Source organism: Oryzias latipes, chromosome 23 (assembly GCF_002234675.1).
Source record: "Oryzias latipes chromosome 23, ASM223467v1".
NCBI lineage: Eukaryota > Metazoa > Chordata > Actinopteri > Beloniformes > Adrianichthyidae > Oryzias > Oryzias latipes.
Window position 1 is genome coordinate 16,023,488 of NC_019881.2, and position 14,835 is coordinate 16,038,322.

General features: G+C 38.6%; 1 protein-coding gene across 1 annotated transcript in view; it reads left to right on the top strand.

The window, feature by feature from the left end:
• Positions 1-14,159, top strand: part of tspan11 (tetraspanin 11) — an 86,630-nt gene extending 72,471 nt beyond the window's left edge. The window contains exon 8 of the mRNA XM_020714381.2: positions 13,940-14,159. Coding sequence (XP_020570040.1) covers positions 13,940-14,002 — 63 coding nt within the window. The 3' untranslated portion in view covers positions 14,003-14,159. The remainder of the gene's footprint in view (positions 1-13,939) is intronic.
• The last annotated feature ends 676 nt before the right edge of the window (positions 14,160-14,835 follow it).

A 14,835-nucleotide genomic window follows, 5' to 3' on the forward strand; every position in this document is an offset into this window, starting at 1 on the left:
CTATCATCACTGCTATCAACGTATACGTTCAAATACAAGATACCTTAAGAGCCATGAAAGGCACTGCATGTAGTCATGCCAAAAAATATATAGGTTTTTATAGTGGGGAATGTGTAAGCTGTCATCTACTCTGAAAAACCAAAATCTATCAAAAGTTTTAATATTCCAACTTTTTGCAAGCTGTCTGTAAAGCCCTTGTTATTTCCAAACCAGTTTTGTTGACTTTTCCTATATTTACCTAGAACTCGAAGACAATAGCTCGAAGAAGAAAAACATAACCATGTCTCTTTAGAGTGCTGTCTCCTCTCTTTGACTCCTGCTGTCACTTTAGGTTGTTGATTGATTTAGGAGCCATAGGAGAGTAGTAGACTCCTTTGCCTAGCAAAAAAACTAACATGTTTGGGTAAGGCAAGCCTGTTGTCCTTTGCTATGCTTGAACACATTGGAATCCATTGTTGTGTGAAGAATTTTGCCAAAAACTGTACAAAAATGAATCTCAGCATTGATTTTCAATAAATCTTGATTTATAAACAAAAACAGTGTTTGCAAAGATTAATATATGTATCGCAACTGGCAGTACATGTTTTTCAGTACATAAATAAATACCAAGCACGTAAAAAGTTACAGCCCAGTCATGCTGCATGAAATATACCTTCTAAAAAATGTTCTATGAAAAAGTAGCAAGTATTCATAATACATCTGGCAGGCAGTGAATACAGACTTAAAACTCAATCCACATGCATGTAGTGACCAAAGCACACACACTGTTCAGTTTAACATGTTCTAGAATATTTACGTTTATTAAATTTTAACTGTTTAAGTTTTAGGTCAATACCAGCTGTCATCAATGTTTATGCTGACCTTCCATACTGACAACTCAAGCCTCCTGCCATCTCCTATCCCTGATTCCAGAAATAAATGTGACTGTTTGTCTCTCAAAAGTAACTTTTTCTAGTTTGGTATTCATTTGTTTTGACTCAAAGATAAGCTACAGCAGAGTATATCACCCAACAAAGTCTTAGCAAGAGCAGAAAATAGTTACATGGAGGAATAGTTCCCATCTTATAACTAAAATAGGAAAAAAAAATATGGGAATGAATGGTTATACACTTGATAGTATATAACCTTCCTTATGAGTCCTGGAGGTATTCCAAAAAGCAGGTTATGTGAGTTACCACGGTAAGTTTGAGGCTAAGGAAGTGGATAACCTCAGCTTTCGGTTCCAAAAACAGAGGTATGTTTCAGGGAATGCTTAGTTCCCATAGCAACTCATGCTCTGAACATGACCTGGATCTGTAGCAGGTTTAGTTGAAGGTTAGTTGGTTTCAGAGAGGTGAAGCAGCATGGGGTGTCCATTTAAAGATGATTTAATGGATGAAGATAATACTTTTTCTACCTTGAGAGGGTGATAAGACCACGTATCCATGTTGTAAAGATAAACTTTTTTACATTGATCTAACTTAAGTATTTGCTTCAGTTAAGATAAATCATTTTTTTGAGTTCAGTCAACTTAACAAAAAAAACATAGGTGTCAGACAGTTATTTTACTTTCATTCAAATTAATTCAATTAAGTAGGTGTAACTTAGGTGCTGCTGTTAGATCGGCAGTGCAAGGAATTGTGGGATACCATTCCCTTTGCCTGTCTGGACGGATTTGGGTTTGACTGTGGGTTTTTGACTAAATGTGTTTAGTTGTTCAGCTGTTTTATTGTGCTTTGTCTAGTTATTTTATCCTGTTCTGTTTAATTCTTTCTGCACCATGAGTTAGAGGGAGGGAGAGGATGAGGATACTTAGCACCCCTAGTACCAAATGTTGCTGCAAGAACTGAAGTTTATGTCACAATCATGGTAACTGAGTACTTGTACTGTACATGTCTGTTTATTCTCTGTTTCAGCTGTTTTCCTTTCAATTCACGTTAGTCCAAAATGCATTACATCTGAACCTTGTCAATTAAGGGAAATTTGGTTGGGATCATAGTGTGTTTCCTGGGACAGTCTGCTCTGTTCTTGCAGGTGTAAAAGCTCATCTGATGCATGGTGCATACCAAAGAAGTGAGTCCTCCTAAAAACAAGGGTCTTGGTATCCGAACCCAGTTGTTAATACACACAGATGATTTAGCAGAACACGGAGAAGAGTTTAACAGAACCCATTTGAGAAAAAATTGGGAAAGCATCGGTAGACAAGGTCTAAAGGTTATAGGATGTGTAGTGAGGATGTGCAGGTGCTTATTGATATATGATAAATAGACACATTGACACTGAGACCTTCTATTTTTAAGTGTCACATGGAAAACCAAAGCAAAATGATGGTGTCCAATTTATCAGCATTCCTCATTTCTTTATACCAAGTCTTATCCCAATATAAAAGTAACCTATGGCACTTCCATGTCTGAGCTGGGTTATGTTTTTTCCTATTTAGGTTTTTTCTTTATCATTTTGGGTTGCTTCCCTCTCAGTAACTTCCAGCTGTGATTTTTTTTTTTCTTCAATTTGATCCTCACCTAAAAGTGCAATGTGAAAAGCTTCAAGGCTTCTTTCCACTGGTGTGTATGAGTTGCATTGACAAAAAAAAAAATAGAACGTTCATTAATCAAAATAAAAGTTTATACTTTTTTCATTTAAGGTGTCGTGTCCACGCGGTAACGCATGATAACATTATAGGATTAGGGGTTACAAGTTGCACCATTTTATTTGTTCAAATGCAAGCTTGTAGCACCGTACTGGGTGCATGTGACTAAAAGATAAAGTGAACAAAACCGAATAAAATGGTGCAACTTCTAGAAATTCCCCACCCAAACAATTGGGTTTCTGCCAGACTTCTGTGGCCAGAATCTACAATATTAGCCAAATCAAAATGTTTTGATGTACTTTCAGAGGTTTGCCTTACTGCAAACTCAACGTTGGCACTTACAGTTTAAAGAAAAATGATCACCACATGGATTTATATATTTACCAAGAAACTTTTAAGACTGTCAAGGGGATTAGTAAATTCTAATCTGAGGGAATAAATATGCACGCTAAAAATGAATTCCTTTGGTTTATTCTTAGGAACAAAAGTATAAATGAGCTGTTTTACTCAAATATTTTGTTTTATTTACTACTTAAAACATTAGAATTGTGCTTGACCAACTTTTAAAATATACCAGATCTCATCATGGGTCTCAATTTTTACTTTAAAATTCATAATGATATTTGGCTTTATTATTTCTACTCAGCAATTTTCCCTAAACCAAGAAACACATTGTTAAGGCTGGTTTATGAATTTCTTTTGAAGAGCAGCTTGAGTGGTATTTAATGTGTGCAGTCACTGTAATGAGCGTAGGGGAAGGAACAAGTGTCTTTCTCATTTATCTCTGTTTTAAAATCTAAAGTCTGGTGTAGATTTTCCCACATTTTTCCCCAGTAATTACCAAGATAGGAATCTGTTTTGCTAATGTAATGGCCTTCTTGTTGGTTTTGTCACCACATGACAATTCATCTTATCTTGACAGCCCTCCACGCGATGCAGCTTTGTTAGAAATAGTCATCTGATCTTGGTGATCTCACTGCTTGGGCTGTCTTCGCCCGATACAAAATCTTAATACTGTTTCCAATGAACACAGTTCCTGTTTGGACAGCGTGCGCAACAACGCTGGGTGGTTTGAATAATATTGTGACAGACGGTGTTGGGTGAAAAACCCTGTCTGGCTCAACACCGCTTGCTTGTTCCTGCTCTGCCCCACATCACTTTTTTACTGAAATATTTTGCAAGCACATTTCTACTGTGGGAGCATGTGACCTACCACCCTGAACAGTGCCGTATCCAGCTTACACAGCCGCCACAGTGAGTTAACCTTTCAACTATAGGCTTTTTTATTTCTTAACGAAAGTGGAGGGAAGTTGAAGAGAAGTGAGGGTCTCTCATCCGCCCACCTGCAAGACAGAAAGAGCTGGATCACATGTCTTCATGGTTGTCCGACAGTAAATTAAAACGAGGAGCAATTTCCTGAGGCCCAATTAGCAGAAAATTGGTCTGTCTGTTGGAGTGAGTCCCCTCGGGAGGAGGACGAGTTGGTGTGGGCTGAAAGAAAGAGAGGGAAAGTGTGTAGAGACAGCTGCATACATAGGGGTGAAGTCGCAGTGGTGTGACGATGCAAACTGTTGATTTGACAGGGAATGATGGAATGAGCTAGACTGAACAGAGGAAAAAAACAGGGATGACATGCTGAAATTGCAAAACTGAGCAAAAGTGAAAAGGAGCAGCACATAGAGCTGAAATAATTTTGCTAACAAACACAACGCCAGAACTCACAAAATCACTGACATTCAATTTATTTCGGGACAGAATAGATGTCACCTGTCATCTGTGTTGTCATTTTCAGATAGATTAAAAAATAACTGTTCCAGCATTCTTGTTGTTTCAGGTGTCATTTTGTCTCCATCAGAATGTGAATTTTAGGTATATGCGACAACAAAACCTGGCCACGTAGACACTTAAATTAAGCAATAAAAGTCAGAAACAAAAAGCTTGTTTTTTGAACATGAAAACATGTCGACCTCCTTGACTTGTCAAGCAAAAGTACAGCAACGTAAAGAGCATACCTCGGTTATCTGGATATGTAGTTTACAATCGCCACAAAGCCACATTCTTTTTGCATGTTTCATTATGAAAGGAACAGAGCAACAAAGTTGATGTAGGAGTAATTTGTTAACCGATATATATTTTAGTGTGATGTGAGTCATTTTATGGGTTTTCATACAGTTAATGGTGTAACAATTCATTTTAATGATTTGATTCATATCATAATTTTTGGTTGGTGATACGATTCGCTGTCAAAATTGGTTCATTTTGAACGATCCGATTCACTGACCTAAAATCAATCCAGGACATCTTTAGCCAAAAATTCAACCAGTTTGACTCAGAGACCTGGGTACTGAACAGTGCAGGTTACGTGTTTCGGTTACCTTGTATTTCTTGCAAGATAATGAAGTGTAAATGCAAAATATGTACAAAAAAACAAGTTAACAGGAATGAATGTCAAATCCATTTAAATTTTAGTTTCCTGAAGTTCAGCCCACTTCCCCATCAAAATAATCCAAAGGAATTATAATCAGAACATTCTACCCCACCATATGATCACATGTCTTTGCTGAATTCAGTGTTTTCACACATTGGACTGGAATAATGGTTTGATCATTTTTGCTCCCTTCACTGTTTTTATGTATAGTAAAATAAACCTACCATGCCTCAATACAAATGGTATTTTCCATTATTGATTCAATCAATTTATTTTATTTTGAAACAATTACGTAATGATATAGGTCAATTCGATTAACAACGTTCTTCCTGCAACACTAGAGATGTGATTTTCCAGTCTTTGTCTGTTTTCAATAAACCCACAAAAATAAACTATCAAAAGCTAAAAGCAGCTACTCCTAAAACTTAAAATACCGTCCATCTTTGCAACTTTTAACAACAAAGCACAAATATTTAATCTGCTTACTCATCAATCTGCTTTGGTTTAATTCAACCATAATGGAGAATTGATAACAGAGGTGCAGAAATGATGAAGTTTTTCTGATGAGGTTCAGTGCACAAGCAATACTGTGCATGTGCTCTCTACAATCAATGTGTGCACATTTTGCCCTCAGGGCTTTTGTTGTTCATCATGGTGATGATGGACTTTGGTGGCAGGATTCATGCAAGGAGGTAACTGGGTCAATGTCAGTCCTGGTTCTGGATCGACCCGTCTCAAATGGCTGTCAGTCACTGTTAATAAGAAGGCGATCGATTCTGGTGTACACTTTAGCCTCTATAACAGAGCCCTTCAAGTCAGCTAAAGTCATTTGCAGCCTGCAGCTAGTTATGGGATAATTGTTTCTGTTTTGGCAGCAAAATACTTTTTTATTTAATACTCCCTTTCTGATTTGATCTAAAAAGTCTCAATTACCTAACTTTTCAAGCTTTTTTCGTACAAATAAGAATCAATAAAAAATTTTTTTGCAACATGTAAAAAAGCTAATACCGCTAAATTCAACGTTACTGTGACTACGCTAACTCCCAACTTAGTAAGTAATCCGATAACGCTACACGTCATCCGGGTTAGCATATTTACAACTGGTTTGATAAAAAATAAAAACAAGGCTTTTATGTGCAACTTCTAGTGCAGACAAATGGTACTAAATCAATATCAGACCTGGAAAAACACATCAGTGAATTACCCGGCTTAATACATTTATGCTTTTATTCTTTACTCTTCTTCCCCAAATGGCAGAAAATAGTTCTTCGTTTGAACGTATGGGAGTAGTGATTATATTTTTAAAGACAGGAAATGATTACGCAGTTTTGACTTTATTGCACTCAGTATTAACCCTTAACATTCTAATTTTTTAGCTTTTTAAGCACCAGATTAAGCTTCTGTGTGAATGTGTGTTTATTGTGAGTGTCTGGAGCTTTAACAGATCTCAAAAATGGTCTGGTTTTCTGTTGTTCCTTCCTGATAAGATTGAGCCCAGTATCCACCCATCCATCTAATTATCAGTCTACCTGTCTACCTGCCGGCATCTGTCCATCGCCACCTCGCTTTGTTGCTATTCACTGCAGGCAGGACAAACATGACACGCTGACCTCTGCCCCATTAGAGACCTTCCAGGTAAAACTCTTTTACCTAAAGTGTTTAGGGTCACAGAATGCCACTGTGTCCGTGTAACAGGTCTGCATGTTATTCAAAAGGAAGATGATTGCAGTTTGTTGTTGCCAAGTTTCAGGGCTGCAACTTCAAGTTTGGCCTCCAAGAATACAAAGGCAAGATTAGCTCAACTAAAGCCAGTTGAAAATGTACCCTTGTTTAAACACTTCACTTAAGGACTCTGTGTCTCCTGCATTTTGGGTTTAATATATAATCACATAGTCAAGAGGTCCCTCCAAGACCTCAAAGATACCAGGAGCTTGACCTGGATTTTTGCAAAGCTCTAACTTAGACGAATAGTCGTACTTTTCAGGGACTTATCAGCTCTTATTATCTCTTTTTTCTGTCTTCATACTTTCTTAAAAGCTTGACTTGTAACAATGGGTTTTATTCTCTGTGATTTCCCTGCAGCTTTGTGCTGCAGCGATTGATGCATTGGAAGGTAATTTCATGGCTCCTTCCTGCAGGCAGGAATCAGACACAGTTCTCTATTATCAAGCTGTGGGTATTAAGCTTCTAGGTAGGGCTGGAGGTAAAAGGGATATTAAGCCTCGAAGTGTGTGTGTATATGTGAGGGCGTCCAAGCCAGAGAAAACGTGAGCATATGTGGTCTTCAGACGACAATACAAGAAGAAGGGGATTAGGGTTGGGGGTTCATTCAGAGCTCTTGTGGATAGCCGGTTGTGTGACTGCCGCCCAGGAATGAGGGGTTTTTATGCCAAACCTGGCTGATTTCATTTCTTTAAATGTCTTACAATCAGCCTCCGCTTTTTCTCATTTCAACCCCAAGTGGTGCCATAGAGAACACACTGTCAACACGTCTTAGCTGGGCTCCCTTCACATTATTTCATGTATTTTCTCCGAGTGAATGAAGCATGCAGACAGATTTTATTTCCCACTTGACTTTCCTCTTTTTCCTCTCCCCCCTCCCCTGGGCCATTTACACAGCGGGAAAGGTTAATTGCTTCAAACACCGGTGGTGTTATTTCAGCTGCTTCTAGAAGCATTGCATTTAATATTAAACAGACAAAAGATGTGTGGGACGATAGCATTAATCTTGCATGTGGAATAAATGTAGTTTAAATTAAGGGTAACTTTGTAGCAGAGGGAAGATTTTTTTTTATTACTTATAAATTAGTAAGAATTTACAGCAACTCCGAAAATGAGAGCTCAAGGAAGATGACAAAAATCTATCTTTTACAGATTAAAGTTGCTTTACTCTCAGTCATCTTCACTAGTGAGTGATGGATCCATGTGTAGGGGGTCGCTCAAACATCTTATGACTTCTTTAGACACAATTTCATAACCCCATGAAAAGCACTGGCTTCTTAGCTGCGGGTGAATGGTTTATGGCGTGTTGGGTCAATACTGAGCTTGTGTTGAAGAAGCAGGGATGACAAAAGATATTTTGGAGGTAAGAATAAAGGAGTACAACTAGTAACTCCTCCGATTACAATGAAAACTGTTGGAAAAAATGTAGCCTTCAAAAAATATAGCTGGACATCATGAATAGTCGCTGGGCATATATGTTTGCGCATAACTGCCAGCGCTTGGAAAATGCAAACCGCAGTTTTTTTTTACTTTAAAAAGTCATGTAAAAACAAAAAACTCACCTACATGAAGAAATGCATTTCATCTCTGTTTCACAAGCGCAACGTGGATCCACTACCGGCGGGGGGATACCCTGTCCTAAGCCACTACCGCTCCCCCTTAAAAAAAACAAGTTCGGACACCATTTCAGCTCCATATGCCCCTACAGTTGGTTAGGGACAAGTACAAATAGGAAGAGCCATAGGGGTAGGGAATGAATTAGGATTCGGCCAAATTTGGACTAAACCTATCTTTGTCATGCTGTATTGAGTTTCTTTCAGCTCCTGAAGTGTCTGTTTGCATTAAACCATAATGTATTATACAGGTATTTCAGGGTTTACTAACACAAGAGCTGAAGCCCTGGTTTAATAGTTTCAAAGTATGTTTAAAAGGGGACAGCTTGAAAAAAGCACATGATTAAACGTCGTTGAAGCCAGAGTTTTTCATGTGTAGTCCCCTGGTCATGAGTTAAAACACACACACACACACATATATATATATATATACACACACACACACACAATAAAATGCAAAACACATATACAAACACTTACCATACAAATAAATAAAATACAAAATCACAAACTATCAACATTTATTGACGGCATCAAAACAGGCTTATCTTTTAATGTTGGCATAGGGTGACAATATACAATTTCACATTTTTTGCATTAGCACTCCTTACAGACAAGGCAGACTTACTGAAAATGCTCCTGCATAGAGGTGTTTATGCTCTTTGAATTAAAGTAACTCATTGACCCAATTAACGTAATTCCAATGGAATCCTGGGGCCACCAACAGAATTCTAATGGATTCTGATGCTGAATCTGATGTTTTTTGTCCAGATTAGCGCAGAGCTGCTTTTCTCCACTTAAGAATCCACAGGAATTCCAATAATTGTGTAAATGGTTGAATAGGTATGGTAGTCAAAATAATGTAAACACTGGAGGTAAAGCTCTGTTGGCAGAGGGTTAAAACCATTTTTATTTTAAACTAGTTTTATACAATATATTAAATGCTTTATATGAGGTTAACAAGTCTTTATGAGTTTTATATGAACCTACTTTTAAATAAATACATACCTTCTTTGTATGAGGCCAGAACAGTCTCATAATTGTCACACCTCACCTTCAGGAATGTGTTAAATGTGTTAAATTTAACAAAGGTTAAAGTGGTTTAGCTATCTATGCTGTTATAACCATCAACTGTCTCCGTCTGAGGAAGTCAATTAATCTGAATTTTAAAGTCCTGATACCATCATTCATGAGTGAACAGAACTAAGCTGTCTATCAGGCTACTAAATCCACCATCTACCGACTTGTGCTGCAGATGTGGAACATGAGAAAATTGTTGTGGATGCTGTCATAGTTCAGTTCACTCTAATAAAGACCCACATGTGGGAAGTTTTGGCACTTGTAGTGTTTCCTGTCATCGTTTCCGCATGGAAGACCCTGTCCCAGTAAACTGGCTGCCATGGAAAAAGACGGTTTACAAAATGCGCATGCAGTCTCTGGCTGATTTTTACCATACGTAAGCCACTATTCAATTGTTTTTCTTTGCATGATGACACTGACTACAGACTAGATGTTTGGTAGAAATCAGTAGATTTTTTTTTTTTTAAACACACTGAAAACAGTCTAAAACTACACAAAATGTAGTCGACTTTTATGAACTGAAGGCTAATTTCAATCAGCATTTTTATCTTAATTTATACCAACCGCATTTATTTATTCTGGTGTCCTTTGTTGTCATTGTAGGTGATTGATTGACAGCTTAATCACTCAACATTAGTTTGAGGAGTTTTCATGTACCTTATTATCAGTCATTTTAGATTTGAGATTAACATTTGACATTATTTATAGCAGACTGTCAAATTCTTAGCTCTGGAATACCTTATTTGGGCCTGATGTGTATTTGCTCATTCTTGCTAAGGCCCAGGGGTTGTAGGGTCCTAATCTTAATGCTTTAACTCAAATCAAACAAATGAATGACATAAACAGGCATTTTTTAGTGGTAAACACGCGTTTTTATTCTGGAAACTTCTCTTGCCCCTGTTTTTCCTGATGGTTTTTGTACCCCCTAGTGTCTTGGAGGTCTTTGGTTTAAATTAAGCTCCACTCCATAAAAAAATTCAGAAGTTTTTAAACATCTTGACTACTTCTCCCTGTATCTTTGGAATTTCCACATTTTTGGGTTTGGGATATTTAGCAATTTAACCTTTTTTCCACTGTTTTAAAAAATATCTATATATCAATATTAATGATTATATAGCAGCATTTTTTGTTAATATTCAAAGATTAAAACATGTTTGCCTCAGCTATTCTCCACATATGTCATTGTACTTATACGTTTTATTTAATTTTGATATAAGTTTACTATAAGGGTCCAGTCAAGCTGTTGGATTTCATCACAGTTGTCTATCCAGCATAATTTACAGCCTTTTAGTGCTGACACTTGTTGAATATTTTATATACTATACCAACATTTGATGATGGTAAATACTGTCAATGCATTGAAAATTAATTTTTTGTCAGATAGTTGCGATTTGGCACCATCTGCCAGTTTCATAAGATTCAACACAACCAGCTCTTGATGTATTAATCCTGCAACATTTGTAGACAGGCCTAAATTAGAAATCTGGGTTATTATTTAAACCTTCAAACAGCCATTTGTGGATTGGAGTGGATACATTTTACTTATTGAACACAGCCTGAAATATCAAATTGTAATAAATATTCAACAACCCTTTCAAGTAGTTTTTGGAATCCATTCATTCGTTCCAGGCCAACATCTTTCATAAATGTTCATTACACCTAAGTTTATAAATGCTAATGGAAACAGTGAGTGCCTTGTGAATTAGCCCTGCAGTCGCCTAAATTAGCTGCACACTCAAAAGAAGAAAATTACAATGCATGCATGTCACTATGTGGGAGTGTGACATTGTAGATGCACATTAAAAGTAAGTGCAGCCTGAGAGGCCAACGTCGTCAAACAAATTACACAAAGAAAGAGGTGCTGTGTGCTCTTAAACAGTTCAAGGTGGAGTGTGGCATTCTTTAAACACTGTGTTTAGGGAGAGTTGGCATATTCAAACACATTATGGGTGAGAGAAATGGGAAGGAGGGGACGCCGCAAAATGCATTACAAAGTCTGTGAGTTTGATCCAGCGCAGCTTTTTTAAACACAATATGCCGGAGTGCTGATGGCATGCTTAAACAGAGCGTTGATAGAGAGGGGAGAGAGGGGTCAGGGAGGGTTTCTGTTGCATTTCGGCGAGGTGCGTGCGCTTTGTCTGTTCACTGAGTGCTGACTGAATTGTGACATCAGCTCAACCTGGGTACACAAACTTGCCAGCGTTGGTTTGTTTAGTCTCCAAGCACATCTGACGGTTTTTTGGCACACCTGAGCTGACGAATGCATCTAAATCAAGGCAAATATAAGTCAAGTGTGTTTCCACTCCCTTAGTTACCTTTGCGACCAAACTCATTCAGCTTGTCATGAAAGACTAAACCAGCAAAACACTTAAAGACTTGTTACTGCATACATCTGTGCTGGCACTGCATCCAGACCCATTAAAGTTGGAACTTTTTCCTGTTGTTCACCCTGAAAGAGGCAGAATGCATATTTCTGCACCTGGCAACAGAGCACCTTGAGAAATGACGGGGAAGAAAAAAAGAACACAAAAAGTGCTCTCTTCTGGCAGCACTCCGGTTGAATCTTTTCAATTAGCCAGGTTGACTTCGCATGGCTAATTAAGTCCTCATCCTTGATGAGCTGTCTGACTTCTCCAAGCCTCTTACCAGGGGCTTACAGGCCCCGCAGGGGCCACCGGCCAGACGGATTGTTGTCCAGCTGGAATGGGATTAGCAGCGCGCCAGGGGCCTGAGGCCCACAGTCCCTGAGCCTTTGTTTGAATCTGAAGTGTCGACTTGGAAGGGGTGACAGAGAGAGGGGAGGATTGAGCTAATCCCCTCCTCGTCAGGAGTGCTCCCCGGAGGAGCAAATGCCCAGTAAACCACCGAACGCAGCAGACCACCGAGCGCCTCTTTTTACCCATCGCACCCCAGCAGGTACAGAGCCAAAACAGTAGATCCTCCACCCTGACATGGATGAATGTGTGTTCTGCAGGGGGACGCTCAATGGCTGCAAATCAAAACATGTTGTTGTTCGGTCAAGTGGAAAATATCGGAGTTGTCTGGCAGGATTAGAGGTTGCATGCTGTGAAGCAGCCAGATTAAAAACCAGTTCCTTTTATTGTTAAACTTTGACCAACATATTTTCCTTCATAACTAACCTCCAATGACAAAAACTTTATAGAACAAAACTAACTATCTAAAGCTGCTCCTTCAACATTTTCCCCTTGGAGACTGAACTCAACCTTTGTGTCAAATGATTCATATTGCTGCCCCACAAAAGCCATAATAAAACCCATCCCATTCATGCAGGTGTTCATCGACATGTCCTCTATGCAAGGCTTACACTGCTTGACTGTATGGTTTTGTTGCAGATAAAGACTAAGATTCAAAAGGCAGACATGTTGTCAAAAGCCATGTTGCTGGATTTTTCCAACGAATTAGCCCTGACAAGTGTTTTTCTAAGGTAATCCAGTTTTTTGATACAGAAGCCGTGTGAACAACAAAAAGCAAAGCTGCAGAGGCTGAGCTTGTCAAGTTTGCAAAATCCTACCACAAAGGGCGCAGTGACTGATTTGTGCTAAAAACGCCTTCGCCTTGTCAAAAAGATTAGAGATGGAAAGGAAAAATCAGATTTCAGGTGGTTAAAGCTGCATCAATCTTCGTTTGAAATTTTATTTATTTTTAATGCAAAAATGATGAGTTCGACACATTCTTATTGAGCCAATAAAGATAATATGAAGATGCAGATATAACTGTAAGGCTCTAGGCCCAGTGGTGGAAAGTCTCCCTCTAACTCCTGCACCTGTGCTTATGAGTCAGCCTCAGAGGCAAGCCAATACCAACAGGCTGTCTTTCATCGCAGTGTGGCAGAAGCACACGAGATTAGAGCAGAATCCACCCAAAACAACCACGCTGAGCTCCGGGATAATCCAGAACCCAAACATCAGAGGGAAACAGGAGGACACTGCTCCATCCATCATCCAGTAAGAATCCACCCTGAACAAAAACACAGGGCAGAGATGCGTTGCTATTGTCCGATCTGGCTGGCACTGGAAAAACAGGATGTGATGAGATTCAGCGCCTGGGGTGACTGGTGAACTCCTGGAAACTTGTCATGTTTTTGGAGGAAAGACTTCATTGGAGCATTTTTTTCCTAACATTTATACAAATGCAAGTGCACGGAATAATTTGAACCAAGTACTGTGACCTTTTGGGGGGAAAAAAAGACTTCTATACACATGAAAAAGACAATTTTACTTTAAATTGGTTAGATGGAGGCTATGGTTTGTGTCTATACTTTGCAGTTAAGAGCAAAGCTTATGTTTAAAAGCTTGATCAGATGCCAGAAAATTTACAGTACAGCTGTTTGCATCACCTAATACCTCAATATGACCTTAAATGTTTCTCTAATCTCAAGCACCACAGCCTTTTACAGTATCGCATTTGCCTCTTGCAGGATGGCTTGAGTGCAGCATGTCAGAGTGCACTGAGCGTGCCCAGTTCTCACCAGCAGGACTAAAGACAGTTTTTTCTTTTTTTTTAAAGCTGCATCTCTTATTATTGAAGACATCAAGAATGACGGGTCAGAAGAAGGGAGCCCCTGGCTGAAGAGGAACCAGACTGATCCTTTGCCAGACCGCCTCAGCTGGGGGCCACGACCCTCTTGATTTTCCAAGAAGAGTCCACCCCCTCCACATTCCCTCCGCCATTCTCCTCCTGTTCAACCACACTGCAACATTTCTGAACATGCAAACATCCAAACATACCATCATATTGCACTATTTGTTTAGTTTTGGTCATGATATAACGTCACTATTTATGGTTGACAGACATCGACTTGTTTAACTACTGTATTTTCTGCACGTAAGGCACATGAAAAGTCTTTGTTTGTTTTTGTTTTTTCAAAAAGCCAAAGTGTGCCTTAAAATCCGGTTCCAAAAATATGGTAAATATGTTAAATGTAATTATTGTGTGGACAGAGATCGCAGTGATTTTTATTCCTTTCCTCAACACTTCAGTCAGTGAAGTATTCAAAAGTCAATGGTGTCATCTCCACTATCTTTGGATCATCTCTTTTTTTTCTCTGGATGTTCCTAAAGACATTTATTATAAGACACTAAAGAGTAATGGGGTGTTTCATTTACCATAATGAAATATAATCACCTCGATGACAGATCTTTAAATCAGTGTGTCCATCTGTTTAATAGTCCAAGTTGAGTCGTGGAACAGAGACGCTCTGCAGACTATCAGAGAATACACTTTAAAAAAGAGAGTTCTTACATTTTTAGAAACTAAAAAAGGTACAGACAAACTCTTTTTCTGACCAAACCCAAAAGGATGATAGACCACAGTCAGCTCGGGTTACATTTTTATTATGATTTATATGATTTATATGATTTATATGAGTCTATTCTGGACTAAAATCACAAAACTTGTTTATT